General features: G+C 38.7%; 1 protein-coding gene across 2 annotated transcripts in view; it reads right to left on the bottom strand.

Moving 5' to 3' along the window:
* The window catches only part of FIG4 (polyphosphoinositide phosphatase FIG4), a 229,237-nt gene that overhangs the window by 120,499 nt on the left and 86,539 nt on the right, over window positions 1–22,199 (bottom strand). For both annotated transcript variants that reach the window (XM_068345978.1, XM_068345977.1), the window contains exons 11-13: window positions 20,519–20,621; window positions 18,386–18,584; window positions 1,509–1,682 (exon numbers count right to left, since the gene is read on the bottom strand). In XM_068345978.1, the coding sequence (XP_068202079.1) occupies window positions 1,509–1,682; window positions 18,386–18,584; window positions 20,519–20,621 (476 nt within the window). The remainder of the gene's footprint in view (window positions 1–1,508; window positions 1,683–18,385; window positions 18,585–20,518; window positions 20,622–22,199) is intronic.

The following is a 22,199-nucleotide window of genomic DNA, read 5'->3' on the forward strand; positions in this document are numbered from 1 at the left end:
GGGGGTTTGGGGAGACTATGTCTACCTGCTATGACATCAGCAGCTATTGTCTGGCCCTCCCATATCTTAACTTGATGAAGAAGGGGCTTGCTTACTGATCAAATGTACATATGGTCAGTCTCTAGGGAACTGTCCTTTCCCTTGTCTCTGCCATTCATGAGTCTCCTTTAAAACCTTTAATTCTCTTTCCTCAATCCTTGCTGGATAGAGCCAAAGTGAATGTGTTGGAGGGTTAACACTGTTTCTGGAAAAGGGGAGGAAAAGGAAGTGTGTTCAACTATAGGAGACAGTTCTACAGTAGAGATCAGTAATGGTATTTGTGGCAGCCTGCAAAAAGATCCCAATCACAAGCTCAACCCAGGCCCTTCCAGTCTGTTAGCAAATTCTCTCAAAATGGTAGAAGGCAGGAACAATTGCCTTCTCAGGCAGAGTGCCAAGTCCAGAGGAGGGGGAAGAGGAGGTTAGGAAGCAGACTAGGGGAGGTCAGGGTTCTGGTCCATTACAGATAGGCAACGAACTTAACAATGAATGCCTTTAAGTTGTGTATCTCTGCATGGTTTTCAAGAATGATGCCTCTTTTCTTGGTGAGGGACACAGCTCAGTCTGAACTGTGGCTATCCAAACCCCCTTCATGACAAAAGGTCTTTCAAGTCAACTTTTGGAACTAAATTCCTTGTCAGCATATTGCTGGAAAAGAGCGCCATAGAGAAATGCAAATTTTAAAAATTCCAGACCATGCTGTTCAGTGTCCTGAAGGGCTCATCCAAGAGAAAGCTGATCGTTGAGCTACCTCATCTAAAAAAACACACTGTGTGATGCATTCAAGCTTTTCAAACTAGGGTTGTAGCTTAGCTTGTCATAATAATAATAACAATGAGGTATAGTGTGCTGCTTGTAATCATGCAATGTGCCATAGGTTCGCCAATCCCGCTGTATGACATTTAAACCAGAATATGAACGTACTAACAGATGTTTTTATAACTAGCAAGCAAAATTTAGCAAAATACATCCTGACTTACATGGAGAGAAGGTTACTAAATTGAAAGAGGAAATATCTGCCATCACACGTAACATAAGAATCAACCATAATAAGGCAAAAAGTATGCAGAACAAAAATATGCTGCCTACTTACTATAAATAAGTCTAACCAAACGTTCTTTCGACTTACCTTAAAATTTCCATATTGAGGCTCAAATACTAAGGATTTTCCTACTCTTTCTGGCACTAAATACAATAACCTAAACAACAGACTGAGTAAGACAGAACCCAGGAAACAAAATAGAGGGGAAAAATCATAAACACAACTACAAAATAAGAATTACCTAATGAAGAGCTAATAAAATGAAATATTTTCAACATCAATGATAAAGAAATAATGACTTCTCAAGCAAGGTGAAGAAGCTAAGTAAAGTCATGGTGTTGCAACATTTTTGTCAAGTAATTATTATTCAGAGAACTAAAAAACACATGAACTGAGGGAAAACGTTATTCGTATCATCAAGACTTACTTGTGAGATCCAAAATCCTGTTTACCCTGAGTGCTTGTCTTCTCCATATGACGAACATGAATATTTGGGTTTAGATGGTGGCTGTAATATGGTGGGGCACTCTGAAATATGCCCGTTTTCTTGAGGGCTCGGTATGAAATATCAGTAAGGCGACTCATGACATTCTCTTCTTTCCTACAAAAGAATATAATTATCATCAGTACAGTAATGGTGTTCAGAATATTTACACATTTTCAAATTTAAAATAGCTTTTTTAGTATGAGAAACAATTTTTTTACTGACTATAATTTTTAATACAAATCTACTTATTTCACGAAGCCTTTTCTGAGGATTTTTAACAAAACTGCAGAGTCTAATGATGGGCAATGATTAAGAGTAACAGATTTGTATTAAAAGTATTATTTATTTTTCTTCTGAACAACTATGTTTATTGTACTTTACACAACTTTAAAGAAATTTGGGTAAACTTGTAAGAAAAAATCTAAATGCAAAATTATCCATTTGTAGAGTTTCCATCTGAAAAGCTCTTTATTTTACATAACTTTAAAGAAATTTGGGTAAACTTGTAGGAAAAAAATCTAAATACAAAATTACCTGTTAGTATGGTTTCCATAAGACGCTTAAAAGCCCAAAAATTATTACAGTAAATTGGCTAAAGAGTGGGTGCAAATGTGGGAGTGCGATGGTTTCGCAGCAGAAGGGAGAAAGTAAATAAAGAATTTGAGGCTCTGTGAGAGGATCTCGAACCTGGGAGATATCGTCTACTACCAGAACCCTTACTGAATAGGGCATTAGAACCACTAGCTACTACCTGAGGAGTTAGGTTAGGGTTTGAAAAAGAGTAGGCTAGGCCTGAAAACTTATTCTGAATCAGCACTTAATGAATTTCTGAGCTATCATAAAATGGGTTAATGATGTTAAATTCCTAATAGGACTAAAAAAAGTTAGTCTGTGGTAAAGACAAAGGCCGGAGCGGTAGTACTGTCATCATTCACTCTAAAAGCAACAAGCCTAGTTTCTCAGCTAAAAGAAAGTTTTTTAAAACACTAAAATTTAACTGCAAAGACAAATATTTCAGGATCATTTACAAGACTATTAGCTACAATCAGCCATAATTAGCTTGCAAAACCTTGCATTTAAAGGTTATTGTTTATAAGTCGTAATGATGGGCTCAAAGGAGGAAATTACAGTGTATTGATATCTAAAACAAGGTCAAGTAACTGATTAGTCTTGTACAAGTCAAAACATCTCTGACGTATCAAAGACCTGTAGACTAAATGAAACTAGAAATAGCAGCCATTCTTAGTAATAGTGATAATTTAATAACTCTATCCAGAATGAAAAGGGGGAATTGAGAGATACATGCTGTATAATCTCCGAATACTCTGAAGAAAAAGCTCCATCAGAACTTTCTTAAAAATAAGTTAAAAGGGAGTTTTATCTGTAAGATTTAACTCAACCCTTAACTCTCAAACCCACTGTTTACAACTCACATGTTAGTGCTGCTCATATGTTGAGGTATAAGGACGAAAGACATAACAATATGCAACGACACCTAAAGGGTAATAGCTGTGAATTATTTTGTGGATTAAACTCTAATATTCTTAGGTACATTTCTTCACTGAATACAAATAACCTTACACAATCGTTGTGTTTTCTTCATAGAGACTAATAACAGTTAGAGCCTGACACACACAGTCATCCGGAACGTGATGTAATCGACCAGCTTTATCCAATACATCACCTACAACGTTATAAAGTTAAGAGAATTCTACAATATGAAAGGACATCTCCACAAATTAAAAGGTCGTTCAAGATTGCTTACTTTAGCAAGAAGAGGGATAGAAGGGTCCAGTCTACTAACTTGGTCTTCTACCACGTAATTTACATACAGTATCTAAATGATCAACTTGGAATGTGGGAATGCAAGAGTTTAGCAGTAGAAATATCTAAAGTAATTAAGGGACGGAAAGCACTGAAAACCCTTATTAAATGAAACATGACCACTGGACCCGATTATTTAAGTTGGGTTAGTCTAAGCAACCGGGCAGGTAAGTCACACTTGCCACTTACAAGGAAAGACTCGCTGGCCTTCTGAGAATAACAGAAGTTAAATAATTTAACGACTATCAAGGCTTACCACTATTTGGCATGTCATATTGTCATCAACTCTACAATAGACAACTACTGTATTCTAGTCTTCTCTGGAATTCCCCTTAAACTAAAAAATATTTTCTCTTATCGGCCATTATGAGACTTGAACATCAATCATTCTCTTTACGATATAGAAGCTTAATTACTGCACAGTGTAGACTCTCCAGTTCCATTCACGCTTGAACTTGAAACATACTATCCTTAAGAGGCACAGTGAGACATCGTACTCCTCACAACTGTTATTCAAAACATAGTTCTATAACTGTGCAGCAATGCAAACCAATTTAGCAGGGAAGACAACTTGAAGAGTACTAAACAAGAGAGGGATATATCTTGATGTCACAGATTCAATGGAAAAAAGCGAATAACATGAAACCTCTGGTGCTCATCATTTACCCCTAGATTTTTTCATACTTTTCTAGGGGCAAAGATCTTTTTGAAAGGAAAGAAAATGGGAAAATTTAAAAATAAAATTTAGGGGTAAATGTCGATAAACTCAGCTTCTGGAAAAGATATAATATGAACATCAGGAGAGGTCCCTAGATATAATTGGCAAACGTGAAGCCCTCGGGCATGATTTCATTTCAAAATCAACTGATTTTTAATAAGTATTGTTGCATAATTTATTGGTATATTGTTATGCCTTTTTAATGGATGAATTATTATGTTACATGGAACATAATATATGGAAGGAAACCCTAAACAAATATGATAAATTAAAGATACAAAAGAAATTGATGTCACTCAAGAATGAATACTAATATTTAGAACTTATGTACTAATATAATATGAAGAAAATAAAACCAAAAGAATAATTTGCCAACATTTCCAATAATCCTGACCTTGAGGAACCACTATTGCTAACACTGCCATCACAGAATATTCATCATCATCATCATCTCCTCCTAAGCCTATTGACGCAAGGGAACTCTACATATAATTAGGCAATTGATATTACCATTACTGTTTGGCCATTCAAAGTGCACTATACAGTATGAAATGTGAATATAACATAGAGCTAACCTGTCGCCCAAACAAGTCAAAGTGACATGAGCTGATGAAAGATTGCCAAAAATATGTTTGCCATATCCCTTCAGGATCTTGATGAAAACATCATTCATCTGATATACCTGCAATTGTATTTACTTTTGATTTGCTATATCATTAAAACATCAAGAGCCAGTGAGCTTCTGGTATCCTTTGCCTTCATAATGTCCACCTAATTACAATATTTGCCTCTTTACTCTGCCCGCTGCCTTATCACAACCACAAATATATGGTGTAACCACTTACCTTTCTGCAAGGTACTTTTTATACAGCTGATCTTAAAATCTGCTATAGTTGATCTTTTGTGTTAACAGCAGATTATTATCAATCTTAACAATCTAACATCTTTTAAAAAATATTCATAAATTACAGTACTAAAGTAGCTGTCCTCCCTTTGTAATTTATACCGTGAAGTGCATAAACTTTTCCTTTCTATACCATTACTATGAGGCTCTTTTCCCAATCTTCATGGCCATCTTTCCAGCCACAAATTCTTAGCAAACTATTATAATCATAAGAGAACACAGTACTGTATTCTAGAAGTGTTATTCTAGCTATGTCCAAGTTGTGGAATGATCTTCCTGATCAGGTAGTTGAATCAGTAGAACTTCAAAATTTCAAATTTGCAGCAAATGTTTTTATGTTGAACAGGCTAACAGAAGTCTTTTTAGTTTATATATGAAATACCTGTTTCAATGTTGATAGTATTCTTAAAATATTTTATTTTAATTGTTCATTATTTCTTATATCTGTAATTTATGTTGTTATTTCCTTTCCTAATTGGGCTATTTTTCTCTGTGGGAGCCCTTGGCTTTATAACATCTTGCTTTTCCAACTAGGGTTGTAGCTTAGCTAATAATAAGCATAATAATAATAATAATAATATGTCCCTGAGGAGCTAACAAAAATATAATGACTGAATTCATCATCTTAATTCTCCAATTGCATATTCTAAAATTCAAAAGCCCAATTAATACACCAAATCTTAAAAATGAGGGTTACATAAACAAAATAGCATCTAGAGAATATCATAGTGATTAGTTAATACACACAATTAACACATCTGCTGCTCTAAGCTCCTGTGGAGTCCTTAAGGAGTTGTATTTTCTTCCTTCTTTCATCTGGAGCTAAACTTTGAAGAATTATTTGTGGGATACAATACAAAGGGGCTATTTATATGTTATGGGTCTTTCATGCAGAAAATATTAGGCCTATTCTTTCTTTTTTTTTCTTTGAACAATTTTATTTATTCATATTCAAGACATATTTCTTGGTGAAAAAATATAGTACACAAGGTATATTATCTTTCCCTTATTAAAATCAGAATTACATTCCTATAATTTTGCCTGCCTAAAATGTTTCTGTTTAACTTCTATAGCAACAGACAGGAACTAAAAAACAGATATATTTTAGTTATTTTCTTAATTTTAAATCACTGGGCCAGCTGAAGCTTACTACAGCTACTTGAGATAGATCCTTTCTTAAGGGATTTTGACGAAGGAAAAATCTATTTCTGGGGAGAGACCTGTGGCACCCGGTGAAAAAAGTCCTTCTTATATATCTTTTCTGATAAAACCTTCCAATTATACCAGAGAAAGATAAAAGCATGGAATGCTGAGGTTACTACCCTCGCGCGAGCACCTTTTGGGTGTCGTGTATAAAGCAAAGGCGCGTGAAAACCACTATTCACAGGTTGTCTTCCATTTAGTTAATTCCTTCGTCAAAGGGATGGGCCGATACGAAGGCCCTAGCCAACCACCAGCGCCACACCACCACGCCACGACGCGAGCGCCATCTGAACAACATCCTTCTGTAATGGTCATGACGGCTTGGAAAGGAAAGGGTGGGATCGTGTAAAATAAAGGGGAAGGGTTTCACCGGGCGCCACAGGTCTCTCCCCAGAAATAGATTTTTCCTTCGTCAAAATCCCTTTTCTGGGTCGACCTGTGGCGCCCGGTAAAAATGTACCAGAGAATGCCTTCCAAGCCCAACAATAACAACTAATTTAATGAGGGGAGAGAAACAACACCATGTAAAGAAAATCATAAATAATTAAGGTAAGTAGGCATAACACATAAACTAGCCACAGGGCATAGTGGGAGTAAGGTTAATCAAACATGATAACAGGGAAGCCTCCGAGAATCAGAGGAAACATGCAACAAAACTGACATGGCTAAGAATATCCCAACCCTATAACAACGGTAATCAATAATAGTTACAATCATAATAACCTAATACAGTATGTAATAAACTTAGGGCTAACGAACCACCAAGGAAGCGGCGTCGTGGTGCGAGTGGCGGGTAGGAGGGAGAAGAAAAGAGATGGATGAAAGGAAGAACAAAAGATCACTGGGGAGAGATAAGGCTCCCAGCTGCAACTGTTGGGTATTTAAGAGCCTGTAAGTTCATTAGATAGTGGCGTTTGAAGACCATAGGAGATTCCCAACCCGTGAACTTTATAAGGTCATCAAAGTCCATCTTCTGGAAATAATTGATGGAGGTAGCTACGGACCGGATATCATGAGCATGGGGAAATGATCCCGGATTGGCTTGTTAAATGAAGTATAGGATCTATTGCCTAATACCACGTATGGAAATGGTACCTCCTTGTTCTCTGATAAACAAGGGGCCAGACGATCGGGTAGCAGTCGTGGCTAAAAAGGCCCTGAGAGTGGTGACCGGACATAGAGAAGTATCTTGGAGAAGAGGAATAACCTTCCAAGGGGACCACCTATTTTGGGGGTTAACGGCCGAATCATATTGGCGAATTGTCGAGTCCCTTTTGTCTGATTCGATGAAGAAATCGTTTTCCGGTTCAATGTTCGCGTCTCTACGAGCTGCCAACTTCCTGTAGTCTACAAAGTTAGGGTTTTGGCCATCCTTGAGTAATCTGACACAGTGAGTTTGGAATACTAGGGTCAGTTTGAGGAACGGGATCCGGATGGGACGGAGTTTCCACTCGAGGAGGAGAGGAAACCAACTGTTCTTGGGCAGGGAGTTTGTGATTGATCTGAGTTGTGAATAGATCTACCTGGATGCCTGGAACGAGCCTGAGTATCCACCGGAATGAAATTCTGACTCCAGGGGACTCGTCCTGGATAGTGAGCCCGCTCTCACATCCTGGCCTCCCGCTAGGTGAGGTGCTGACAGGAACCAGTTCTTTTCTGTTGCCCAGGCGAAGAAAGTGACCAGGATCTGATTCAGGTTGGGTGACTTGGATCCTCCCCTGTTGCCGTAGTGTACCTCGTCTGTGCTGTCTGACACTACTCTGATGTGGGTCGACCTCGGAGGAGAGTCTCTCTTCAGGGTCAAGAACACTGCCATGGCTTCGAGAACATTGATATGGGACTGTTTCATGGCGAGTGACCAAGAACCTGAAACATCTGATGTTCGGAGTAATCCCCCCATCCACTTAGAGACACGGCTGAATGGAATGTCACTTGTGGAGGTGGGAATTGTAGAGGAACCGCTTTGGAGAGGTTCTTCGGTTCGGACCATGGGCGTAGTCTCATTTTCCAGACAGAGGGGATCTTCGAGACCTTGTCTTCTTATAGGTACTGTAGCTCTCTTTCTCCAAAATCGATTGATGTCTTGAGTTTGGCTTTTATTAGGAGATCTGTTAATGAAGTGAATTGGAAAAGGCTGAGGATACTTTCTAGGCTCTTTGGACACCTGTTTGTGCTTGAGAAAATTCTTGATCTTGGAACCTATTCCTCTTACTTTTGGAAGGGAGAGACAACGTGTGCTTCGAAAGGTCCCACTGAATGGCTAACCATTCTAAGTGGCCTGATGGTCGCAGGCGAGACTTATGGAGATTGACCCGAAATCACAGGTTGTCGAGCAATCGAAGTAATTCCTTCGTAGCTCTGTTGCCTTCTATGGCCGGCCGGGCCCAAATGAGCCAACCGGCCAGATAAGCAATGATCTGTATCTCTTGGTTCCTGAGTTGTTCTAACACTGCCTCTCCCAGTTTCGTGAATATCCTGGGATCAATGTTGAGGCCGAAGGGCATGTCTTGAACACAAAGGCTTTCCTGCTTAGGTGGAAACCCAGATAAGAAGAGAAGTTTCGAGCTATAGGCGCAAGCTAATAGCGGTCGGTAAGATCGACAGAGGTGGTGACGGTCCCACGGGGAAGTAAGGTCCGTACCTGAGAGATAGTCAACATCCGGAACTTGCCGCAGAGAATGAAAGAGTTTAGCTTGACAAGTCCAGGTCCACTCTCAATGCCGACAAGCCTTTCATCGGAAATGTGAACAGGCGGCTTGGAACTTCAGTGATCGATCCCGTTTGATTGCTTTTTCTTGAGTAACCCTGTGGTGTACTCTTTCAGGACGGGAGTGGATTTCTGGGAGAAGGTCACTGGCGGAGGAGGAGGACCTTGAGGCCATTTTCATCTCAAACCGTTAGAGATTATGCTATGATCCCACAGACCAAAGGTCCAATGGTCACGAAAGTGGTAAAGTCTTCCCTCTACCGGGACCACCGCGTTGTGAGGGAGTGAATCTAGGTCCTTCCCTTCTCCGAGCCCCCTTTTTCCTAGGTCCGCCTTGATGGCGGGACTGTCTTCTACTCCTGTAGCTTCCTCTCTGGTGTCCATGAAAGGAGCCTGAGGGTTCGGATCTAGGGCTGTATGCAGGCAAAACATCCCAACGGGGTTGGGCTGTGTACCTGGGGAATCAGTGAGGTAGACCACCTGATGATGGGGAGTCAGATACAAAGGTGTCGAACCAGAGGAAGGCTGTGATGACGAGTGGGAAACAGACTATTGATTCCTGTCTGATAGAGGTCTCAGACAGAACGTACTTCCCACAACTGACCCGATCAGACCAACAAACGTGTAGGTCGAACTGGAAGGGCAGAGCCTGGAATTATCGTACCCCCCAGGCTGACAACATCCTGGTCAAGACAGATCGGGCCTGCCCTTTAGGAAATAATACCGTTACCTTCGGTACCTTGTCTAAGCTAACCAAGGCAATCTCTTTCAATCGAACGAATCCGTTGAATGGGAATTCTAGTACCTGGGAGTAAAATCTAGGTCCCCCAGAGGGAGGACGTCTATGCCATCCAGATTTATGGTACCACCTATATCCGAGTTCCTGAACGGCACTGACTCACCACCATACCTTAGAGCTGCGTCATAGCCCCTTGGTTTTCCCTAGAATGTGTTGCTTTTAGCCGTCACAGTTTATGCAGGGTAACATGAACATCAGGATCCTTTAAGGGTCCTAGGTCGGTGACGTAGGTAATTGCAAAGCTGAAGGCTCCAAACTCATCCCCACCTACCTGCCCGTCCATGGGGTCGTCGTCCACCCTTAGAGAGGACACTCCGAGGAGATAGGGACCTCTAGATGGAGCATTCCTTCCCAACCTTGATACCCAAGGGTGGAGAGCCTCTCTTGCAGGCCAGAGAGATTCATCATCATCCTGATGGGAACCATGCAGGCGAACCTGTAACAGAAAGGGGACATAAGTCTGGATGTTCCTTGAACTTTGGTTAGCGATCCTATTCACAGGCTGGGATCAGCTGTATAACTCTTAAAAAGCAATTTTAAAGAAAAGTCATTTAATGTACTATCTTCTGGGGTATAGTGCGACACTTGTATTCATGAAATGTGACACTGTTGGCGCATTCGCCACTGGGTGGAAATTTATTTCTATATGAACACTATGTTGTATGGATATTTATCCATATTTAGACATAGTTAGAATTGACTATGCATAAATATAGGCATAATTAATTTATTTCTATTTGAACAGTATGTTGTATGGATATTTAGCCATATTTAGACATAGTTAGGATTGAATATGCATAAATAGAGGCATAATTAATTTAATTCTATTTGAACACGATGTTGTATGGATATTTATCCATATTTATACATAGTTAGAATTAAATATATGCATAAATATAGGCATAGTTACGTTCATATATTTTTTGTATTCATGTTAAATCCTTTCCTTTACAGGTAAAACAAAAGATTGGCCACCCGTGGTCAGAGTGATCTCTGTCTGTATCGGAGCTCCGGTAACCATCCCCGGTACAAACAAAGGTCCGTCATAGTGACAACGTGAACCAGAGGAAATCTAATATTAACCTCAATGCTGATCGCCTGTACGATATCCGGTTAAGCCGGAGATTCGATGAAAAGGATCGTAATGACGATATTGTGATTATTCATGAAAAAGGGTTCATACCCTGATTCTGATCGTCTGATTGATCTCTGTTTGTACCGGAGAACCAGTGACAAAGGTCCGTCATCGTGAAAACGTGATCCTCATCGGTACGATAACATTCCCCAATACTGAATGTCTGTGCTATCTCCAGTGAAGCCGGAGATTCGATGAAAAAGGGACCGTAATAATGAAACTGTGAAATCCTCATCGGTATCACATTGTTAACTCCGGTTCTGGACGTCTGCTTGATCTCTGTTTGTATGGGAGATCCGGTAGCAAAGGCCAGTCACCGTGAGATCGTGATCGTCACCGGTACGATAACATTAACCTCAATGAATGTTTGTGTTATCTCCAGCGAAGCCGGAAATTCGATGAAAAAAGGGGCCGTAAAGGTGTAATTGAGATCAAACATGACAAAGGTTCGTGTGCAAAAGGCCTCAGCCGGAGTCTAAGTGCCGGATTTCACCGTTGCACTCCAAATATCTGACTAGTTCTCACCCAATGAGTATCCATTATAGCGGAGTATAACTCAAGGCGGAGCTAAGCATAACTCAAGGCGGAGCTAAGGGTGTCGGTATAAAACGAACCCAATTAATAACTCATACACCAACGTTCCTACTAATAGTGTTAGCTATATTAACAGTAACCACATCAATAAAACGTGTATAACATTAAACGTACTATCATCAACTCTGATAATAAGAGGAGGCCTGAATAACTCGTGAACGTATAAAAACGGAGAACGGGAAATTCACCTCCCTTACTCGAGCTAATAAACGAGCACCCTATGCTCTCACTCTCAAGGTTACATAATAAAAGCTAACATCACACAATAATATAAGGAAAGTAAAAAACTGATTGCTTTTATTTTATTTTTTTATTTATTCCTTTTTCTTTTTCTTTTTTAGTCATTGTAATAACCAAGAACGAAGAATAACGACAACGTAACCAATAAACAAGGATATAGTCTAAATCGAGCCCTCCTGAGGCGAGTACAAACTAACAGACTAAATCGCTAAACGTTTAAATCGCTATTCGCCCCATACCATTGTTGGCACTATAATATCCAACTGTTTGTATATTTGTAATTTACCTAATGTCTGTTAATGACATAAGGATAAATAACTTAAAGCAATCTGCCGACCTCCGAGGGTTGGGGAAGCAGTGACATGCCCTTAAAATAAATATAAACACCAGCCTTAGCTAAAGGCAAGGCAAATATAAGATTTTTTTTTTTTTTTTCCTTTTTCTTGTTAAGTGTATGGGCGACCTCCGGTGAAGCCGGAGCGTAATGAGATGTCCTGAATAATGCCGCCTTAGCCAAAGGCAAGGCAAATAAGTGTGACGTGTATGGGCGACCTCCGGGGACGCCGGAGGATAATGAGATGCCCTGAATAATTCAATTGTGGCTAATAATTCAATTGTGAAAGATATAAAAGCCAAGCCGCAGCTAAAGGCTAAGGCTTAGATCATAACAAAGCGTATTTATGATCTCCGGTGAGGCCGGGGGGAGAAGAAAGGTCCTGAATAATTATTGTGAATAAAAACACAATTGTAATAACAATGGCTATTGTGGATATGGCCGTGGCCTGAGACCGCAGTAAGGGCCACCGGAGGGTCGTATCTAAACAATATGAAGCCCGTCCCATGCAGTAAACAATATATAAATATAACAATAGAACGAAAGTCATTGAGAATCCCTCAAGCCGGAGTAGAACTCAAGGCGGAGTGGAAAACGTTCATCACTACTCCCGAGCCGTAACGGGGAGAGGACGAAACACGGACCAAAATAACGCTAACAATTGAAAAGTCACGAAAAATAAATAACTCGTAAGTTATCATCCACCCAGAGGGGGAGAGGTGAGGGAGGGAGAACCCGTTGAATGCACAAAACGGAAAACGGGAAATCCGCTCAACCACCGGAGCTAAGAAAGAAAACGAGAGAAAGGGGTAACTCGTGACTGCGAACAGAAAACGGGGACCCCAAGCTCTCACTCTCTTGGACACAGAAACAGGACTAAAAATCACACAACACTATTATAAACGTATACAGTGAACCCTCGCTACTTCGCGGTTCGACAATCGCGGATTCACCACTTCGCGGGTTTTTTCCATAACCCATATATATATACATATCGCGGATTTTCCGGAAAATTCAAAAATACCGCGAAATCTGAAGACAACCAAATACGATATTTTGTTACCTGTAATTCCATTAATACTGTAATTAGTAATATCTGCTCTTACTGATTGTTCATTGCATTACATATGATATATAATTCAGCACAGAAAGAAATAAAACACGAAAAGAGAATGTGATCATACGATAATACAGTACTGTATACAGTACGTAGTAAAATTAAATCGAACATGAAACGCAAATCAGATGCAGTCATACAATATTAGAATGGTGTAAGGCTGCTGTTGACTACTACTGTACGTACAGTACTACAAATGTAATGGATGTGCTTCTTTTCCATGAATCTTTTGTATGTATACGTACGTAGTACTGCATCCAATAATATTCTTTGTTGCAAAAATCACATTTCGAATAAGCGTACGAGAAAGAGATAGAGAGAGAGAGAGAGAGAGATAGAGAGAGAGAGAGAGAGACACACACATCCTACAGTACAACAAAAGCGTAAAATAGCGTACGTAAAGCTGTATTATTATTACAGTACTGTATTATTATTATTATTATTGTTGTTGTTGTTAATAAAATTATTATTGTTATTATTATTATCATTATTATTATTATTATTACTGTATTACTGTACTGTACTGTATTATCATACGATAATTCAGTACTGTATACAGTACGTAGTAAAATTAAATCGAACATGAAACGCAAATCAGATGCAGTCATACAATATTAGAATGGTGTACAGTAAGGCTGCTGTTGACTACTACTGTACGTACAGTACTACAAATGTAATGGATGTGCTTCTTTTCCATGAATCTTTTGTATGTATACGTACGTAGTACAGTACTGCATCCAATAACATTCTTTGTTGCAAAAATCACATTTCGAATAAGCGTAAGAGAGAGAGAGAGAGAGAGAGAGAGACACACACACACACATCCTACAAAAGAATAAAACACTGTAGCATACGTAAAGCTATTAAATATTGTTATTATTATTGTTGTTGTTGTTAATAAAATTATGATTGTTATTATTATTATCATTATTATTATTATTATTACAGTACAGTATTATTATCATTATTTATTATTATTACGGTATTATTAATCTACGTACGTTCGGTATGCGCGGGGCATCTTCTATGAGTTGGTAACCTACTCATCATATACTGTAAGACGGGTTGTGATTGGTTCAAGCGCTGATAGATGACGAATCAGAACTCAAGTTTTGTTATCTAGCCTGTGATTGGTGTTTTGCAATCATCTCCTACCCGCAGCATCTAGGTTCTCGCGGGGCCGGATCGTCCACTTTCTCTTACCGCGTATCGCTGAGTAAACGTTCTTAAGTTTGTGAATCTGTGCTGTGTGCGACTTTTTTAAGTTGAACTTTTTGTCAAATCCTACTGTAATGGCTCCCAAGCGTTCTGCTTCTCTTAAGGCTGGTAGTGAGCCTAAACGCCACTGAAGGATGATGACGATAGCTGAGAAGGTTACGCTTCTCGATATGTTAAAAGATGGTAGAAGTTACGCGGCCGCTGGCCGCCATTTTGGCATCAACGAATCTACTGTTCGCTATATCAAGAAGGACGAGGCGAACATTAGAAAGACGGCTGCAATCACCTTTAGCAGATCAGCGAAGCGAGTCGTTACAACGCGTAATAAAACGATTGTACGCATGGAAGGTGCTTTAGCTGTGTGGATTGCCGACTGCCGGAAGAAGAACATAGCGTTGGATACGAACACCATCCAAACAAAGGCTTTGAGCTTATATGAGAATTTTGCTGCAAAGGAACCTAAAGACGACGACGGCAACCATGCTGAAGATGATGATGATGCAGATGATCCTCAACCAGGGACATCCACTGATTCCCAGCCTCAGAAACGTTTTTCCGCCAGCAAAGGATGGTTCGCGAAGTTTCAGAAACGCTTCGCCCTGAAAAGCGTTTCCCTGCATGGGGAGGCTGCTTCCGCTGAGACTGCCGCTGCTGAAACTTACGTGAACCAGACGTTCAAGAATATTATCGCCGAAGGTGGATACAAGCCGGAACAAGTCTTTAATATGGATGAGACCGGCTTGTTTTGGAAGAGAATGCCGTCGCGAACTTTCCTGTTCAAAGAGGAAGCCAAAGCCTCTGGCTTTAAAGCATTCAAGGATCGCGTTACCCTCGTGATGTGTGGCAATGCTGCTGGATTTTTGCTAAAGCCGGGGCTTATTTATAAGTCGAAAAATCCTCGCGCTTTGAAAAATAAAAATAAGAATCTCCTTCCCGTGTACTGGATGCATAATCAAAAAGCATGTATTACGAAGATGCTGACCTCCAACTGGTTCCATCAGTGTTTTATCCCGCAAGTCAGCAAATATCTCGTAGAGAAGGGCTTGCCATTCAAGATCCTTCTCCTTATGGATAACACTGGTGGACACGCAACTGACCTGTCGCATGAGGGCATTCAGGTTGAGTTCCTGCCACCCAACACCACGTCATTAATTCAACCGATGGACCAGGGGGTTATCAGGGCGTTCAAGGCCCTCTACATGAAGAACACCTTGGCGGACCTCGTTGCGTGTGTGGATGCTGCCCAAGATGATGAGGATGAAGATTTTAACTTGAAGGCGTACTGGCGGCAGTACACCATAGCCACGTGCCTGCAGAATATTCAGAAGGCACTTCAAGAGATGAAACCTGCAACCGTGAATGCGAGCTGGAAGAAGTTGTGGCCCGAGATTGTTTACGACGACAAGGGATTTACTCCGTCGGAAATCCAACACTCTGCAATACGCAAATCTGTGCAGTTGGCTGCCATAATTGGAGGTGACGGGTTTGGCGACATGACGACTGAAGACGTCGACGAGTTGTTGGACTGCCATTCCCAGCCCCTAACTGACGCAGACCTAGAAGACCTGACGAAATCGGCAAGCGAAGAAGAGAGTGAAACCCAGGAAGAGACCCAAGAAAATGTCGAAGAAACGGGCTTAACATTAGAACGGCTTGCCAAGGCCTGCAACCATGCGAAGGAGTTGAAAGAAATATTGCAAGAGTGGGACGAGGATATGGTTCGCTCGATGCAATTCTGCAACAAGATCGATGAAGACATGACTCCCTACAAAATGCTCTTGGATCGAAAAAAGAAGCAGCGGCAACAACTTCCGATCACAATGTTCTTCCAGCCTCGCAAAAAAGAGCCAGTTCCTCCTGCTAGTACGCCTTCGGAAGAAATTGAAGAAGTTTCCCAGGAAGAAGTTGAAGAGGTGTCCCAGGAAAAGACACCTCCGTCTGAAGAGACGTAAAATACTACCTGGCTGCACAGTAGAACACATCATCAGCTTCATCATCATCATTTCTACTGTGCAGCAAATTCATCGCCATCATCATTCAAGTTTTTCTTCAACTTCTTTCGTGGTGAGTACAGTAACAATCTTTATTTTTTACTTTAATATTCTTACTGTAAATTCTAAAACTGTATTTGTGCCTGTTTTATAGTTTAGTACTGTACGTACTGTATGCATTAAGTTAAAGGGAAGGTTTTAAAAGTCTACATGTTGTAACCTATCATATTTTTTTTGTTTAAAATTTACATTTACGTACGTAAAACAATCTCTCTCTCTCTCTCTCTCTCTCTCTCTCTCTCTCTCTCTCTCGTAAATTGATTTTTTATGTTTAAAATTTACATTTACTGTACGTACGTAAAACAATCTCTCTCTCTCTCTCTCTCTCTCTCTCTCTCTCTCTCTCTCTCTCTCTCTCTCTCTCTCTCGTAAATTGTTTTCCTGCTTTGCTACGTACACTACTGTATGTGCTGTACAGTACTGTATGATTTTATATAGATACGGTAAATTATATTTGTAAGGTAACATATTTTGTAAATGCTTTTACTGTAAATACTGTACTGTATCATTATTTATCACTATCATCATGCGCGTTAAATGCCTTGTTTGTTCTGAGCGTGGTTGTTTACTGAGCGTACAGTACTTTATGATGCCGTCGTTTCAGGCGGCGTCATAAAGAAAAACATTTCATTTGGAAGTCCTAAGAAAAATACGTAAACTAAAACATTGGTAATAAAAAAATCAACATACAGTACTGTATAATCAATATAATCGATGCAAAAACTAACCTATACATATATGTGTACACTTAATGAGTTTGTTTCTTCATTATGATCAGAGATGAACGTAAACAAAACATTGGTTGCCATTTTTTATTGTGCTTTTTAGGTGTTTAGGAAACGCATGATATAAAATCGCCTTTAATATTTGTGCCTGTTTTAGTTTAGGGTGCTGTAGTACATGCATTAAGTGTTCTGTACATTAAAGGGTGGTTTGTTAACAGTACTACGTACAAGGGAAGGTTTTAAAAGTCCGAATATACATGTTAAATAAATAGGTAAATATGATGTCACTACTTCGCGGATTTTCACCTATCGCGGCCGCGTCTGGAACCTATCTACCGCGATAAACGAGGGTTCACTGTAAAATAAAAATGTACATCCATATAACACTACGATCGAAGAATAGCATCTGCTAAAACTTAAAATAAATAGCACAGTCGAATGACGAACGCCTCGGTGGGGCGGGTACTAAACAAATACAAAGCTAGATCGCTATCTCGTTCGTAGGCTGGACTTGCTAGCAAAAAGTACCATGAGCATAAATACACAAAAAAATAAATAATAACGGTTCTAAAGGCATAAGGCCAGGGACTTAACCAAGAACCTAAGTGACAGAGTACTAAACGGGCAGACAAAGATGAATTCCCAAACAAGTGAACAAACAATGGCCGCTATGAAAGGCCAGACGGGAATAATAAAACAGATTATACTCGATATAAAACAAAAGCCCGGTACAACAAAAAAACTGTCAAAACAAACTATGGTACTTAACATTGGAACGTGTGAAGATGGAGCTTCGGACATGACAAAATAAATCCACGATTGATAAAAAAGACCGAGAGCACCACAAACAAATTCAACACTTAAGATTCCAAAAGAAGGATGTGGTTCAGATGGCGCTCGCGTCGTGGCGTGGTGGTGTGGCGCTGGTGGTTGGCTAGGGCCTTCGTATCGGCCCATCCCTTTGACGAAGGAATTAACTAAATGGAAGACAACCTGTGAATAGTGGTTTTCACGCGCCTTTGCTTTATACACGACACCCAAAAGGTGCTCGCGCGAGGGTAGTAACCTCAGCATTCCATGCTTTTATCTTTCTCTGGTATAATTGGAAGGTTTTATCAGAAAAGATATATAAGAAGGACTCTTTTCACCGGGCGCCACAGGTCGACCCAGAAATACAGTATTGCAGATAAAGGAAAAAACTTGAGGAAAGTAACTGTAAATTCCAACAGTAAAATATAAAATACGTACTGCTTATTAATCCGAGCCATGTCAACAGCAACATATTGGATACGATGACTTTGAGGTAATGTGATGTTAAGTTGTCGAATCAAACGGCAGTATTCTGCATTAAGGATGGATTCGTGAGGTCGCCTCTCTCGACGTTTTACCAGGTTTAATACTACAATAGGCGATCCAAACCGTCGTAAGAGTTCATTGAAGTGCTTACCTAGTTGAAAATAAAAGATTTCTCTTGCAGTAGTGTATACATATGTTATCACCGTAGTAAGAGTTCTATGAAGTGTTTACCTACAGATGAAAATGAAAAAAATTCTCTTGCATTAGCTTATACATATGGTACAACCCTTTCTCTATGAAATAACAGTCAGAAAAGAAGCATAAGACCAAACCTAATACATCCACCACGTTACTTATACTGTCTCTTTCTTAGGAATAAACTACCTTTACACTAAACTTGAATCAACCATAAACAATATTTGAAAAATACACAAAACCTTTTTGAGAATTTTGAGTATCAAATATCTATTCTCATAAAGTTGCATTTCAGGAATTTTACTGTTATTAAGATTTTAATTTTGAAATTTCCTTTTCCAGATTTCATTCTCAAACATCATTAAATGTTTATTTAACTTACAATATATAACTCATTCCTGTTACAAAGAAAATGATGAAAATTGTATTCATAAGAAATATTTCTTGACTGGTGGCACCATAACAATAGTTATAAAAGGTGTCCATGACCTTAGACATCAGGATGCCAGAAACCTGCAAGTCAATCAATCAATAGTTATAAATAACATTAAAAATCATTTAAAATCAGAACTTCAAATATCTCAAAGCAATTTTTTATGCCATTCATTCTACAGTAAAAATTCATACATACATTAATTTCTTAATAGATACAATAATTTTATTGTTTGTTTCTTTTAATTTAAAATATACATTTTCTCTGCCTGAAAACACCACTAGACTTATAAAAAGGGTCATGACTATCCTCATAGTGACTTTTGCCAATATATATACACATATAACTAAAATTCTGTTTGAATGATATAAATAAAGTTTTTAAATTTCTGGTTTGATGAAAAAAGTCATTCCATAAGTTTTCAAATCTGTTGATATTCGGTGAAAAATGTCAATCCACAAGTTTTCAAATCTGTTGATATAGAAAATTTTCTTGCAAATAATTTCACTCATCTAAAATTGGATGTCCAATTTATGAACTATTGAATAGAATATGTTGGAAAGTACATACAGTGAAGAATAATTTTCTTTGCACATCAAAAGGAATGTAAAATGAGTTTGCTATTGCTAAAGAAATCACATATTCTATAAGGTTTTAAGGATAGAAACTATTGTTAGACCATGAAACTTCTATATCAATGTCACTTTCCATCCTTAACACACTTGGAGCATATAAATTCTGAGGGTAGATTTGTCTCATTCTAAACACAAATAGCAGAAACCCCAAAGAGTATTCTGTCTCACTCTAAACACAAATAACAGAAACCCCCAAGTGTTCTGTCTCATTCTAAACACAAATAACAGAAACCCTACAGAGTATTCTGTCTCATTCTAAACACAAATAACAGAAACCCCAAAGAGTATTCTGTCTCATTCTAAACACAAATAACAGAAACCCCCAAGTGTTCTGTCTCATTCTAAACATAAATAACAGAAACCCTACAGAGAATTCTGTCTCATTCTAAACAAAAATAAAAGAAACCCCCAAGTGTTCTGTCTCATTCTGAACATAAATATCAGAAACCCCCAAGAGTGTTCTGTCTCATTCTAAACACAAATAACAGAAACCCCCAAGAGTTCTGTCTCATTCTAAACGAAAGTAACAGAAACCCCAATGAGTGTTCTGTCTCATTCTAAACGTAAATAACAGAAACCCCAAAGTGTTTTCTGTCTCATTCTAAACAAAAATAAAAGAAACCCCATAGTGTGTTCTGTCTCATTCCAAACACAAATAACAGAAACCCCAATGAGTGTTCTGTCTCATTCTAAATGCAAATAACAGAAACCCCAGAGTATTCTGTCTCTTTTTAAACACAAATAACAAAAACCATAAAGGGTGTTCTGTCTCATTCTAAACACAAATAACAGAAACCCCAAAGTGTTCTAAAAACAACTAACCAGCTGTATCCGCGTAAGGTTCCAAGACATCAAACGCAATTGGAGGCTTTGGAACCATCTTACTAACATCTTGGGACCAATGGCAGGGAATGGAACCTCTAATCTGAAAAAGCATCAATAAATCACATTATGTGAATTAAAAAATGAAGGTAGCTTGTGCTATTAATCAAACATGCAGTCTCCCAAATAAATATTGTAATTCTAATCCAGCTGTGACCAAGTTGTGAAATAATCTTCCTAATTGGGTAGTTGAATCGCTAGAACTTCAAAAGTTCAAACTTGCAGCAAATGTTTTTATGTTGAACAGGCTGACATAAGTATTTTTATATGAAATATCTGTTTTGATGTTGTTACCGTTTTTAAAATACTTTAATAACTGTTAATCATTTCTCTCATATCGTTTATTCACTTCTTTTTTCCTTTCCTCACTGGGCTATTTTTCCCTGTTTTAGCCCTTGGGCTTATAGCATCTTGAATTTCCAACTAGAATTCTAGCTTAGCTATTATTATAAACATACTGGCAGAAACAGCAGCCTCATGTGGACTGTCAATAAATAAACAAAAGAGCAGCATAATGATATATAACAGAAAAGAAGAATACCCAGAAGAAATTGAAAATATTAAGATACGTAGTAGAAAGTATAAAATATTTAGGAATAAAAACAAATAACAAGAAAGAATGCTTCAAAGATTTAAAAAAATGACTGCATACTAAAAGCCACACACTATGCTAATATGATATACTCAACAGTTGCCAATGCTTATAATAAAATTTTAATAGGAAAAACTTTCTGGAAATCAACTGAAATGCCACCTTTTCTTCACGCAGCAAAAATTCTAGAATACACAGAGGAGGAATTAAAGACTTTCCAAAAGATTGACAATCAAGTGTACAGAGCCATTCTAGAGCTACCAACATACACTGCTAGCAGCGCACTGAGGTCGGAGATCCGTGCTTCCTCAGACAAGGCAAGAGACATCAAACACAAAATCCTTTTGGTGAAGCATCTTCTAGACAGACAAAGTAATGAGCTGCTAAGAGAGATATTCCTACACCAGTTCTACGAACAAGAGACGAAATTTACTAAGAAAATAAAGAAATAGATGCAAATAGTAGACGTAAATCTGTCAGAAATAAAAAATTCATCTATTGCAAAATTGAAAGAGAAAGTAAGAAATGTAGACACCAAAATGTGGAAGTCTGAAATGGAAGAGAAAGAAACACTAAGAATATATAAGCATTATAAGAAAGAAATAGAAGAAGTCAACCAGTTTAATAACACGTTAAAACTAAGCTGTTGATAAAGGCAAGAACAGACACTTTAGATCTAAATTGGAGAGGCAGATACAAAAATAGATACAAAATGTATGTGTGGCCATGAAGAAGAAACATTGGAACACTTTATATTACACTGCAAGATGTACAAGGAAACAAGAAATACAGTAACTGCACACTATTACATCAACCTTATATTGAAAATGAACGTGAAATAATAGCGGACATTCTTTGTTTCAAGAATTGTGATAAAAAAGAAATAGAAAGCAGAAAAAATCTTATCCAAGAACTGTGGGAAATAAGAAAAAATAATAAAACAAGACATCAAGTGACAAGCGACAATACCATATAAAGACAAGAATAGAGGAGCCGTTGCAAAGGCTTATCCTAAAAGTACAAGTACAA

Source organism: Palaemon carinicauda, chromosome 22 (genome assembly GCF_036898095.1).
Source record: "Palaemon carinicauda isolate YSFRI2023 chromosome 22, ASM3689809v2, whole genome shotgun sequence".
NCBI lineage: Eukaryota > Metazoa > Arthropoda > Malacostraca > Decapoda > Palaemonidae > Palaemon > Palaemon carinicauda.